This window comes from Lepisma saccharinum, chromosome 21 (genome assembly GCF_977018435.1).
Source record: "Lepisma saccharinum chromosome 21, izLepSacc3.1, whole genome shotgun sequence".
In the NCBI taxonomy this organism is placed as follows: domain Eukaryota; kingdom Metazoa; phylum Arthropoda; class Insecta; order Zygentoma; family Lepismatidae; genus Lepisma; species Lepisma saccharinum.
This window is the reverse complement of record NC_139249.1, coordinates 52,389,424-52,404,408: the sequence shown is the minus strand read 5'-3', so window position 1 is coordinate 52,404,408 and position 14,985 is coordinate 52,389,424. Positions and strand designations below refer to the sequence as shown.

Genomic DNA, 14,985 nt, shown 5'->3' with positions numbered 1-14,985 from the left:
GATTCAAAATCTTCAGGCATATGTCAGCAAAAATTTAAGTAATACTCGTAATAATGTAAATTAATGATTAAAATTGTACTCAATACTTTCACTCACACTAAAAATGCTTTCTCTGGTTTCTTGATTTTGATCACGATTTCTAAATAGTCTACAGATGAGGCAATGTTCTCTATAGATAATAGATAACCTGGCAATCTTGGCAAATGGATGGGTGAGGTAGGTTTACTGTACTCTGTAATTTTGTGTAATTTAGAGTTTTGAGTGAGTTACGGTGACTATTCTAATGTATGAAAAACTGTAAGTACTGTAGCAATATGCAGAATAAAAATTACTCTCCAAAATGTAGCATTGATGCAGAAATTCAATCAATTTAGCTCATTCCAGTGATCTACATGAAATTAAAGAAGCAATATTGCCACCCACTACAAGGTGTTATTTAGCGCAAGTCAGTGGCATACGCAAGGGTGGGTTACTGGTTTTAACCCACCCCCCTTGAGCATTTGAAATACGAGGTTTGGCTAGAAAAAAAAAGGATTGATGTTGCTATTGGCAAACAACGAATGCGCAAAGGTTGAGCAATGCATGATTCTATACTACCACACCCTGCCTACAGAATGACTAATTGCCCTGGGTGCAGGCCTCTCAGTTTCGCTGTGGGACTTGGACAAAGCGGAACGTGCGTCTGTGCTCCGTCCAAAAAATGCTGAGTATTAAAATGGAACAGCGTGTCAATATGAAGTTCCTTTACAAACTGGGGAAATCCGCAACAGAAGCGTACGACATGTTAAAATCTGTGTACGGGGATGAGTGTTTATCACGCACACAAGTGTTTGAGTGGTTTAAACGGTTTAAAGAAGGACAGGAAATGATCCAAGATAACCCACGTTCAGGACGACCATGCACGTCGAAAACGGAAACAAACATTCAAAAAGTGAGTGATGTCATTCGAAAATATCGTCGATTGACCATTAGAGCAGTTGCTGAAATCACAGGAATAGACAAAGAAAGTGTTCGACAAATTTTACACAAGAATTTGAACATGAGTAAAGTGTGTTCAAAACTCATGCCAAGGAACCTGACATTGGAACAGAAGGAAGCTCAAGTGAACATGTGTACGGACACTTTGAAGAACATTGAAACAGACCCTACATTGTTAGAGAGAGTGATAACCTGTGATGAATCGTGGTTTTTCACGTACGACCCTGCCACAAAGCACCAATCAATGCATTGGAAGACCCCGAGTTCGCCACGTCACAAGAAAGCTCGCATGAGCAAGTCCAAATTCAAAGCCATGATGATTGTCTTTTTCGACATTTGAGGCATTGTGTACGTTCATTGGGTACCCGAGGGTCAAACTGTAAACCAACATCATTACATTAATGTGCTGAAAACCCTTCGTGAGCGAATAAGAAGACGACGACCTGATTTGTGGCAACGGAAGTCATGGATTCTGCACCAAGACAATGCTCCTGTCCATACGGCCCTGTCAGTGAAGACATTTTTGGCTAAATATGGTATCCCAGTGTTAGAACATCCACCGTATTTGCCGGACCTTGCTCCCTGTGACTTCTTTTTATTCCCCAGAGTGAAGTCCGCCCTAAAAGGACAGTAGAAGCTGTGCAAAGAAAAGCGACGGATGTAATGAACATGATCTCCGAAAATGACTGGCAACACTGCTTCCAGCAATGGAAAATTCGTATGGAGCGGTGTACAGATCGTGCAGGGGAGTACTTTGAAGGAGATAAAGTTCCTGTTGTACAAAATGCCGAATAAAAGATTTCATAGCATCAGTCCGGGTTTTTTCTAGCCAAATCTCGTATTATGGAAAATGCTGTAGAAGAAAATTAAAAATGGCTAATTTATCACAGTCAAAGATCTGCGACATTAATAATAATAATAATAATAATAACAATAATAATGATAATATTAATAATTTGAATTATTATTCCCACAAAAGCACATCATTTCAAACACACACGTCTTTAATAGTGATTACCTTGAAAATAAACACGAATTCTTGAAAATTAAATATGAAGGCAACTATGATTTAAAAGGATTTTTTTTTTGTATATCAGCTGCAACAATTTTCAACGAACATGTATTTTTTTTCTGTGAACAATGAGCATTAACTAAATAAAGTTAAGTACAGAGAAACTAGTACTCACTTTATGCACGAAACTGTTTTTTCTTCTTTGTTCTATTAATTTCAGTGGCGGCTGCTGTACTGTTGCTTGGTGTGCATCTTTTCTTTGAAGTTCTCCGGTTGCCGCTAGGTGTGCTGTCATTAACTGTGTGTCTGGGTCTATGTCATCTGCAACCGGAGAACTACAAAGAAAAGACGCACACCAAGCAACAGTACAGCAAGTTCCAACGAGGATGGTGGCAGCGGCCACTGAAATTAATAGAACGAAGAAGAAAAAACAGTTTCATGGATAAAGTGAGTACTAGTTCCTCCGTATTTATATACTACCATGTGTCTCTTTTCCCAATTATGAATAAATAAAGTTCTTGGTTAGTTGTAAGCTGCTAATGTAGACAAATGCTAGGCCAACAAGAATACACAAACACCAGTCTGCCTTCCCATTGTTTAAGCAGTACATTGGAATTTCTGAATTTGAACTACAATAAGCTTAATTATTATGAAATGTTTTGTTGGTAAGAACAGCGAGACAATCCAGATGTGAATTATCATGCCCGTGCATAGTAGATTTTGAGAGTGGGATTGGCACGTTTCTCATAAATCTTTATGGTATCGTTTGGGATCCATTGATATGTCCAAACAATCTAAGCAGCCACAAAGTTCAATTTCGCAATTTTTCTCTGCAAAAAGTCTTGCAGTGACTGTTGCGAGAATTGTGAAAATTGCTTGCTTCATCGCAGTGTGCTGACATTATTGCGAACATTCTTCTTGGTACAGATTTTGCATCCCCTTGCAAATACTCAAGTGATGCTGAGTCTACATTCACATCATTAAATAGGGGTAGGGGGGCAGGCTCCCTGATGGTGCAGTGGCTGCGACGTCGCCTTGTAACCAAGGGGTCCCGGGTTCAGTATCCAGTGGCGGCACATAGTGGTTTGGATCCCACTTTAAACTGTAGGTCCAGTCCCTATTAGCCTTATGTATAAAGTGGACTAAAAACACCAACTCAATCAATAAAAAAAACATTAAATTATGTTGAAGAAGTGCATTGTGAATCACCTAGAAGTGATAAATGTGTTGGAATGTCTATAAACTTACTTTTGAATGCAAACATAGACTCGGTGGAATTTTGCAACATGTATTCTAGCACCTCATCATCATCCTGAGTGAGTTTCATAGGTAAAGGTAATGCAAATTTCCCCATGCATATAGCACCGTGCCATGAAGACACATGTAGTAGTGTGGTTGGCCTCACACATTCTCAATCTCGGCCATTTTAAGGGTGTAGTGATCAGCACCAACACTCTGACAGCCTTTATCCCCCAGGGTTGATCTCGGGTACCCATTGATATGAGGCTGGGTGTGGGAACAAGGCTGAAAAAAATTGAACCAATTCCAGGAATCGAACCCGGATCTCCTGCGAGGATTTCAGAATAGACCACTGCGGCTCCTCATATACAAATAACCGTTGACTAGACAATTATTTCGTAACCAAAAATGCTCCTAGAATTTGTTAACAATCAAATGACTAGAAAGTAATTTTGTTCTATTGCTTTCATAAATATATTTATGTAGATCTCTACTACTTAATAATAGTGATATTAGTAGTAACAGCAGCTGCATTAGTAGTATTATTAGTATCAATTAAACTAATAAATTATAAGTATTATTAATAAACTAAAGTATAATAAGACAATGGTGATGTGAATTTGGAGAAAGTTTTATTAATAACCCCCTTGATGAAATCCTGTGCAAGTTGCTACCAGTGTGATATATCATGATGAGCTCTTTCGTGGAATGTGTTAAAGCTGTGTCAGGGCAGGAAGTCAAAGTGTAGTGTTGCAAGTGTTTTAAGTTATGCCATTAAAATGTTCACAGAAACAGATGTTGAATACATGAAATCCATGGGTCAAACATGGCACTGTAAATCTTGTTCCAAAGTGAGACGAAGTAGGCAAGAACTGGAATCCACCATACTACAAGAGGTGCTAAGTCTTATTGACTTTTACAAAATAATCCAGGATCTAAAAAAAGAAGTTACGAACTGAAAGAAAGTAAATATGGAACTGAATGTGCTCTTGGTAAATCTCTGGACTTAGCTAATTTGACTTTCTTAATATAGCTTTTTGGCTTCGTTGCTCATTACTTGTATCAGTTCATTTGTTAATTTCAGAACTTAAATAATAATTATGAATCATTTTGTTGTATATGTCTGAAATGTTTGGTCATATTAGGAAAGCAATTTCACCAAACCTATGAAATTTCCTGAATTTTTTGTTGTTCCTCCCATGGACAATACTTCTCTCTGACCTCAAACTGACAAGTTATGAGAAGCCAAAAATTGTGTTACACTTATCAGCCTTTCTAAGGGATTGCATCAGGTTTTTTTCCTCCATCCTAAAATCAGACGGCTACTAAATGTTTGTTATATTGTTTCAAATTGTAATGTTTAATTAGAATTTAAAGACAGGTGAAAACAGAACGTTGTAGTTTTATCGTCCACAAAATTACTCATATTCTGTTTTTTCACTTCTATTTGTTCATTTTTTAAAAATTTAAGTACCATGTCCACTTCGCCCACCCATTGCAATGCCTCTGGATACATATAATGTAATCTAAAAAGTATATCTCATCCCTTATATTACACCCTGAAAGTCTGTTAATTGTCCTTTTCTTTCTACCTTCAGATAAACAGTTCATCATAATGATTCGTCTAGCAAAGACAAAGTTTCATGGCATATAGTCGTGCTATCTATAAATGAAGGAAAGTATTTGTGTGCATTTCATAATTCTTTAACAAGAGAAAAGTTTTCAGCCCTTGATTTAATTGTGTAAAGTTTATTATGTAAATATTTAGACATGCAGGAATGCAGTTCTTTTTTTATTAAGCAGAATTGCAAGAGGATCATAGGTGCCGACTTTCAGGGGCACTTTCTGCCCCCCCCCCCTCCCCACTAAATTCACATAGAAGGACATATTTTATGTATATTGACATATATAAGGTATTGTTTATGCCGATCTTGCCCCCCAAAAATTTACCTTGCTCCCCCAAAATTTATTTCATGTTAGCACCTCTGAAGAGAATACTAATTGATAATTCTTGCCTTACAGAACATTGTTGGATTATCATTATTATTATTTCCTCCCAGTGATGTTACTTTGGTGTTATAATTACTAACATAATGTAGTACAAATAGCAGAGGTGAAATGCTTCAAAGTAATTATTGTTATATTAATTGAAGGCTGCAAGGTTACATTCATATGATCTTGAATCAACATGACACATTCAGTACCAAGATTATATCTAAAATAGATTCTTAAGCAATATTCTATGCAAGGTTAACACACTTTTTCTTTTTTCTTAAGTTTGTCACAGATCCAGGTGTTTCACGGTGTGGAACTTTACATTTGAATTTATCAGAAGACAATCGCCATGCTGATGTCCGAGCATCATCAAAACGAGAAATTCAAACACGGATGGTGTTTGGGGATACTGAAATTAAGGCCAGTGCACTTGATGTAGCTTCAGGAAAATGTGTCAGAGTAGATATAGACTTCCTAAACCAATAGAAACGAAGGTTATTAACCATATTTACCTTCAATCAAACTAAATCTAACACTGTACAAGTAGTAAATGTGACGTTTAGAAAAAAAAATAACAAAGCAGTTGTACCATTCTTCACAATGCTGTCAATATTTTCAACTTTGAAGTACTGTCTTAACAGTTTTTGTAAACATAATTCTATAAATTATTTTATTACTTGGAAATATATTAAGGGTATGTGAGATTGGAACCAATGTACTGACTTCGTACAGTTTGAAACAAAACTGTCATAACTTGTCTGTCTTACATTCTGTTGATTTTGTGAAAGCATGAAGTGCAGATTGTTTATCGATAGAATGTTTGAATTATTTCAGAGAGAATAGAGGGTGTCACTCTAAAACACTGACAAACGTTTTTAGTGCAGAGAGAACTTCAAGGTACACTGGGCACATAAATGGTTGATGCATGAATGGCCATGTGAAATAAAAATATCTGCATTTCATTAGAACTTAGTATTTAATCTTTATTTCTTGCATTTACATTTGTGTATTTCTTTCGCAGAACGGCATGAAAGAGCTCTTCAGAGTAACAAATATGTAAAAGAACATTACGACATAACACAAAGTTAGTAACGTTAGTGGGATCATGGTTCATGGGTGCATGTAGTAGCATGTAATTTGCACATGCAATGGCTCAATCACCAAAGTCCAATACTTGTGGGAATTCTTTTCAAATGCCACAGAAGAGTGCACCACAACTGGGCTGGTAATGGCCATTCTGTATTAGAAAAGTGAATGCTCACTAATGTTTGATTCATTGAGGCTTCATTTTGATGTTGTAAGACCTGGAAAAATGGCATTCCTATCCTGTATGTTTTGCAACTGTGTAACAAAGATTTACAGTTACCACCACTACCATGTTAAAATTAGTTAAAATTAGGAAAAGAGCATTATTATGTGGTATAGTTGAAATAAAGTTAACTTAATTCTCGTTCCAACAGAATAACTGGGCCTTCCGACATAGTGGTAATGCTATCACCTTGTAATCAAGGGGTTGCAGGTTTCATCCCCAGTGGAGACACATTACTCAGGGATTCCAAATTCTGTCTCTTTTGGCCTATCTGGGCATAAAGTGAACTTAAACAAAACAGAATAACTTAAGTAAAAAATGCATTAGATGATAATATTGAGTGTAATATAGAGGATCCAGATCAAAACTTCATATTCTGTCACTTAATCCAAAGAATAAATGTTTCTGTGAATTTGTTTTTTTGGAACTGAGATTTTTTAGGTGAGTCACATAATGTAAACTTTGACAAATATTTTCAACGATTTTCTTGAATTAGTCATGTATAAGTTAATGACAAAATTAAACAATTATGTATTTCAGTGTATTAATTGTATAAAATGTAAAAAAGAAAATAATGAAAGACAGTTGTGATGGATAATCACTCAACTGGTGAATTGAGTAGAAAGCTCCCAAAGGATATAATAGTAAAACATTGCCAATACAAATAATATATACATATGCTATTGGATTATTATTATTAAAACAATAGATTTTTATGCCAATGTCTTGACCCCTCTACAAAAAATGCTGATGCACATGATAATTATTTTTATTTACAGACAATATATATTAAAAAAAAGTTATAGTAATCTATTGAAATAGCATTGTATCAGAGAAGTTTTGGTGTAAATTTGTTGGCCTTGCCCATTTCATGAAAATTATGCAGGCTTCACTGATAATATAATTTCTAATGCTGTTGCCTTGTAATTGAGGGTATCCCAAAAAATACAATGTTATAAAAGGAACAATCAGTGTTTACCATGAAACCACTCAATTCAATTACCATATCTGGAAATGCGAGAAGAAAAATGAATTATCAAAACTATGGAATTGGGAACTAGAAAGCAGGGAAGCATTTTCAGTTCAATTAATAAAATTCAAGCTGACCTCCATAGGGAGCACACTATGATGCCACCAGGGTCCTAAGTTCAAATCCTAGCCTGAGCATGGGTGTTCTTTGAGAGTGTCCCTTCATCAATTTCATCACTCATCCCTATCATCGTGACTAGCTAAAACAGGCAGAGAAGTGACACTAAATAACAAAATTCAAATCAAGATCATTAACAAAATTCATAGCAATAAAATAACTAATCTTACTCATGTTATTTCATTTAAAATGGCTAACTAAAATAATTAACAAATTTTTCAAGATGATGTTATGTGCACAGAAAATGTAGTCATAAAACTTTCTGAAACAATTAGATTGTCTGTATCACAATGCTTTCAGCAGTTGTTTGTTATAGAATATATTGATCGATAAGTTACCAGAGTAATATCACAGTTACGTAGGAAGATAGAAGAAAACATTATCAAAGTTGTTTTCTACGATATGGTCTGGTTGATCCCCATAGGCATGATTAGAGGGGCAAAAGCCTTGAAAGTTCAGTCAGGAAAGAGAAACCTCATTTTATGTCACTGTTTTAGTTATATTACATTGATGGGTATATGCGTGTGTGTATGTATGTATGTATGTACATGTAACATATTATTTAAATACATTACATAATCAATTCATCCGCCCCATAACAAACCAACAGCAAAAGTTATATAAATTGTCTCTGAAACGTGTGTGCTCCTTTTCCTCCAAACCAAACTGTTGTAGCAGCAACTGTCTGAAGTACTTAGTTGTTCTTACTTCTCTCTGGTAATTTACAATGGATTACAGAAAACAAATTGCGAGAGAAGTGATCAAGAAAATTTTTCGGTCAAATTTTTTGCATATTGAAAACAGTATTGATTTAATAGGGTGCAAGAAAATCATGGAATGCCATGGTATTCTCTTCTATATTTTTTCTCATTCAACTCCCGCTGCCCCATAGCTATGGCTATGAACTTGACAAGACTGTAAGAAAAGTAGGTACATATTGCAAGCGAAGCAAACAAGATAAATTTACAAAATATATTTTTATTTGTATAAAACTTGAAGTCAAAATGACAATTGTCCCTCTGTCCTCCCTCCAGGTGCTCCTGGCCATCTGGAAGAAATAATGCAAGAAAGACATGAAAACTAATTCCATCTTGAGTATCCTTTGCCCTGCTACTCTTAGATTCTGCTAGTCTTGCTTTCTTTTACTTCATTGTTCACCCCCTAGAATTGATTTCCATCCAAGATTGGGAAAACACAATGCCCCTCTGCCCCCTTGTTGTTGTGCCAGTGCACCCCATTCCTTTGCTTTGAGCTTTCATTGGCTTGAAAATACTTCATTGTCTCCTGTAATATCATTTAATAACAGCAATAAGATTCCTCTACACTAAATTTCTAGGTGAAAGTATAATAATGTAGGGGCATGGAATGTCTGGAAGGGGGTCAAGGATGGCCACATCTCTCCTTCGAAAACGAATGTCAACCTAAGATTATATATTTCACACGTGTAATTTGATTTCAGTCATAGCAATTTACATTAATTATTATGTAATGGGGGGGGGGGGGTGCAGAAATGTGATAATTTCAAATTCAAGTGGTGTTTCATGCCTATGTTGTTCCCACAATTTCAAGTAATGAAATATGGGACAAAATCCTGTCACTAAGGCTTTTATTCCCAGTGAAGTCATATCACACAGCACTTCAGGACCTACTTTAAACTGTAGATAAAGCCTGTCTGAGTGAGTAGTGAACTTAAAAGGAACTTCTATTGCTTGTATGTATGCATGCATACATGTTGATTGTTGTACAGGGTGCTTCACTCACTCTCGGCCCCTGATTTTCACTTATAAAAATCAAACTATTGGTCATAATGTAATGAAATTTGCTACAGGCATACCTTGGTGTATGAGAAGCATGGTAATGCCACAGCGAGTGTTGGAAGTGGTCGCCATTAGAATCAATGCATGCCTGCAGACGCCTCTCTATATTACAGAAGGTAGCCACCAACACATCAGGAGTCACAGCATGAATTTCCTGCTGATTGTTTGTCTTGCAGTTCCATAATAGTTCGTAGCTTGTTGCGATAGACCTTTCCTTTCAGCATGCACCATAGGAAGTAATCCAGTGGGATAAAATCAGGCCAAAGTCCTTTGGAAATAACATGATCTTGAAAGAAGGACACAAGTTATTGTATGCTGGCATTGGAAGTGTGGCACCATCCTGCTCAAAATAACCATTATGGAGTTCCCCCTTTATGAAATTGGAAGTACGACTTTCTGGGAAAAATCCCTGTTCCTGTATACTCTTAACATAGTAGACATAACTAAGTTGTCTAATTAAAATCTAAATTGTAGAGATTTTATTTTTTTCATAAAATCCACATGTAATAACATACAAATATGTAACAATAGTCAGTTGAGAATGTTGTTGTTGGTCAAATTTGTGTCCCAAAAAAAACAAAAACACTAGAGGGGCAAAATCACATCACCCCCACTCACGACCGGATCAAGAAAGTGTGGGGCATTACCCCCACACCCCCTTTATGCCTTCATGGCGTGGTGCTAAGCACAGGGGAACACTTTACCTTTTTTACAGGGGCAAAATTAATCTGAGATGAACACAGGGGGATACTGAATTCTTTTTATTTCCACCCCAGGTGTAGAAATCTCTATCATTGGCTCTGTGTGTGTGTACATGCCCACGCGTGTTCAATGTTTCAGTTCAAACTAAAAATAGCACGTTCTATACATTTGATTGTAATAATAATGATACTGGTGTTAATTGAAAAAATATTACATTATTAACTTTAAGCCTCAAGAAATGGAAATAAATTGACACATATATTTGACACCCTCCTGTCGGAAACAAGGGCGCCGACTTTCCAAAATTTCTGTGGGTGCATATCAATGGCAGTTAGATCTGTAATTAAGAATCACCAGAAAGTCTCGCACATAACTGATACCTTGCATCGCGTCTTGCACTACCAAATTCAAATTATGCGCCGAACAATGAACAAATATAACTCTCGGCTCCAACTGAGTAATCCTACTTTGTAATCCTGTTAAAAGTCCACTGACATTACTCGCGCCATCATAACATTGACCACGACAGTATTTTATGTCGAGAGATAAACGTCTTATGACATCCTGGATGACTTCAAACAATGTCCTAGAACTTGTTGAAGCTACTTCATAGAAGCCCATAAACACTTCTTCAACTTGCAGATTTTCATCGACAAATCTGAAGCATATGGATATTTGTTCCTTCACTGATATGTCGGAAGTCTCATCTACAATAAGAGAAAAATATTGTGCCGCCTTAATAGATTTCACAATATTTTGCTGTACATCGCTGGATAATAAAGAGATAATTTCATTCAATATATCGTGAGAAACCCACTTATATGTAGTTCGCTGCAGCCAAGATTTCAACTCGGGAGCATCTTCTGCTCTAAGCAGCAGCAACTGATGAATATTTGATGCTTCATCGGTGTGACCCCGATGTGCTATTCCTTGCTGGCTTAAAAATTGGAGAGACGTTATTATCTTTAAAATCGCCTTGCGTGCATTTTTCATATCTCCTAATTTATGTGTTGAGATAAGAGATGAACATACTTTTCGCTATGTTCAGTGTCAGTAATATCCACCTGTGATGACGACGACAAACGTATTCGAAAATATGTAAAGAAGCAATACTCAATATTGTGTTTCAGCTTTCCACACGCGTCCCGTGCCACGTTTGAAAATTGTGAAAATTTTTGCCCAGCAAAGAGCTTTTGCTCCACGCATCCGGTCAGTAGACCCTCTTCTTTGTACTAACTATTAACACGGTAACACCCGTTTTTTCTGAAAATGAGAACTTCCCAGTCTACAATCTAAGCTCCCGCGTCTCTCGGAGAACAAACAAAACGATAACAATGCAGATTACATGAAAACAACTTCACTGAAATCATAAACCACGCTGCTCTTATCTGATTGAAACAAACAAAAGAAGAAAAAATCAACTATTGAGGTAGTCTGTCACAATCGGCTTCCTTGTGTTTCGGTTTATTCTTTATTAGTGCTCAATATCGGCAAGTAGTTATTTTAAAACAATTGTTGACGAATGGAGTGGGCGTATTGTAGTATGTCACTTGTAAGGAAACATCAAAGCAAGTCGAAAAGACTGGATTCTATTCACAATACAATATACTTCCATTGTTATTGTGGGGACTGCCTTTGACTTGGCCAGAGACAAGCAAGGAAGGGGGGAATGTGTTGCTTGGTTGCCTTTGCACAAACACATTTGAAACAATTATGTTTTAGAGGTTAGAAATTTTAACTTCCATCTCAATGTTTTAATTGCTTATTATTTTTTGATAATGGCAAGTGAGAAATATTTATTTTATTTTGTTTTTATCGAACTAAAAATCTTGTGGGTGCGGTGCACCCACAAGATTATTTATGTGGGTGCTCGAGCCCCGGAGCACCCACGTAGTCGGCGCGCATGGTCGGAAAAGACTCTGCATGAGCCCTGGACTTCTGAAGTTATTATAATTACATGAGCTGAAAAAAGTTCACGTGTGACGAAGATTTTAAATCGCAGAATACGTGCAAGAAGTAGTCAGTCTTCTTGTTTCGAATCAGACTGTAAACTGACGTAATTTGTATAAACAATAATTGTCGACAATTCACTTCTTTGAATTGCAAGACTGTGTCTTCTGTTTTGAAAGGAGCCACTGAAGGAATTCAGTTCCCTGTCCCACGTCCTTTGTCTGGGCAAAACACAAACGGATGGAAAAGCAAGGTTACAAGTTGCCGGGTGAAACCTCCCGTCCCCTCCTCCCCGCTGGGAGCAGCACATGGCCACAGATAGGAGGGATGCACATAAAGAGGATTGAACAGCAGCGCAATAGCCGGAAGATCCTTGAAATTTCAGAACTCGTAGGAAGAGGTCTTTCGGCAAATTCTCTTCTATTTTGCAGTAAAATAGTGCGATTTCCATGGAAAATACTGGAAAAACAATTGGAGTTTTCTATATAATTTCATGACACTCAGATCCACAGCATTGAATCTATCTCAGTAATATCTTAAAATTCTTCAAACGCCCACCTTAGAGCTGTTTTTTATTCCACTTAATGCAATTTTTAATATTTTTTTGTACGCCAAACCAGAACCCCAAATTGAATTTTTAAAAATTACATATATTCGTGTATCCTTCTAGAAAAGCTTTGCAGAGTATCACAGTAATTGAATGTTTATGTTAGGAGATTGTTTCAAAGAAAGTAGAAGTCGTTTTCAGCTGTTGAGACAAAGGTCCATCCGAACCTTAAAGAAAAACTTCAGGATTTTTCCGTTGTGACTTTTCTTTTCCCAGAGTTGTTCACAGCTTTGCATTTTGTTAAACAATCTGCCTACAGCACACTAAAGATTTTAGTACATTGTTTTACCAAAAAAAATAAGATTAGTGGTAGAAATGAGAATGTTCCGTACTTACAGGATAGAAAATGTAAATTTTTTTAGGGCTAGTGGGGTCAGAATGAGCCCTCGAGGAGCAAAATGTTTTTCAAGGAGAGTTGTTCACCTTGATGTCCTCTGCATTCTGTGAAAGTTTGTTGGTTTATAGAGTGGCATTCTGTGTGTGTATATATTCTAACATTTGCAGTGAATTGGAAAGAATATATATATTTACATTTAAATTATCAATGTTTAGTGTTAACCATCAATTTATTTTTTCTTAATTTGTAAATTGTAAATTACTTCTATCGTATTTCATATTATGATACTTCTATCACTCGATTTTCTCCTAAAAATTACATTCATTCTCCATAATTTGTTCTAAAATTTATCCAATGAATTTGAACATTTTTATTATTCCTTTTCTTCATTATGATTTTATTATATTTTTTTATTCCTAACTAATTTATTTGAAATTAATATATGCATTATACATTACCCATCTTATTTCTTCTGCAGGTAATTATTGTTCCTAGTATGATTTAAACATTGAAAGTCAATGTATTAAAATTTTATTTTTTTCCACTGGCTATTGAGCCATTTTTAAAAACTTTTTCAGGGATAGTGTTCATATTATATTTACTTTCATAATTAAAATTAATAGTATTAAAATACAAATATCTCACTGTGAACTTATTCTGGTTTTACATGGTTTTAGGGAACTTGCAAGAAAGTTCTTATTTCACGTAATATTTGAATAACTTCAAATATGTTTGTCAAAAGTTGTATGTAAAATATTGTGTTCAAAAATTTTCTGTAACATTGAAGATGCAAATACTAACAGATTGTTGTTTGAAAAATATTGTTTACTAGATAGTGTTTCTTGTTATTATGCATACTTTCCAATTAGGAAATTGAAAATGCAATTTTACTTGCTAATAAAAACATTTAATATCCATAACAGATAATTTTGAGTATATCATAAGCTGGTTTGAAAATGAGTTCTATTGATAAGAAGTAGTATCATATTTATGACTCGTAGTGTATATAGGAAAATGTACCATACTGTTGTAGACACAGACAAAACAAAAAGTGCCATTGTACTTTGTACAATATATTCACACATTTTAAAACCATACCTGCATATCATAGCTTTGTTCCTGCACAAATGTAATATTTGAGGTAGTCAACTGTTCATAATTGTAATTTTGAAGTATGGTATTAATGTTTATCAAAGTATATTTTTGAACAATATTTTATGAAAGTGTAACTAGTTTAGATTGTAAATTTACCATAGTTGTAATATTTGTAAAATTGTTCATAAAAATAGTGTAAATAAATATTGAATCAAAATAACACAATTTATTTATTTATTTATTTATTGAAATTTCCAGTATAGCAGAAGCCATTTTAAACCGGAAAGAAACAACAGTAAAACAGTACACTAGTGTCAAAATGAACACACAAAACAAGATAAAATAAAATAAACAAAATATAAATATAAACATAAACAAGTCGAGACAGTTCCAAGGTAAACAGATGTGTTTCACAAAAGCATTACTTATATACAATTTTTTCTATGTTGGTGATAAAAGATGGATATGAACTGAATATATCGGTTTGGTTTGAGATTACATTGAACTGATTTGGTAACCTATGAAATAGTGAACGTTGAATGATTGAGAGTATTGGAGTTGCAGTGTGGAAAGTTTCCTTGCTCCGTGTTTTGTGTCTAGGCACTCTGAGGGAGAGTTCGTGGAGTGGGATGCTGCATCTTAGGTTTCCATTGATTATCTTATGTAGTAATTTCATATCTGCAACGTATCTACGTGATTCTGGAGTATTTATGTTTAAGTTTATAAGCAGATTTCTCTTAGGTAGGTGTCTCAGGGCCGGCACTCTATATCGAACGATGAAGAGGAAAAAGGTTAGA

General features: G+C 35.5%; 1 protein-coding gene across 3 annotated transcripts in view; it reads left to right on the top strand.

Moving 5' to 3' along the window:
- LOC146004251 (heat shock 70 kDa protein 12A-like) overlaps nt 1-14,315 on the top strand; it is a 186,041-nt gene extending 171,726 nt beyond the window's left edge. For all 3 annotated transcript variants that reach the window (XM_083142932.1, XM_083142931.1, XM_083142933.1), the window contains one exon: nt 5,507-14,315. In XM_083142932.1, coding sequence (XP_082999058.1) covers nt 5,507-5,710 — 204 coding nt within the window. In that variant the 3' untranslated portion in view covers nt 5,711-14,315. The remainder of the gene's footprint in view (nt 1-5,506) is intronic.
- Nucleotides 14,316-14,985: the final 670 nt, after the last annotated feature.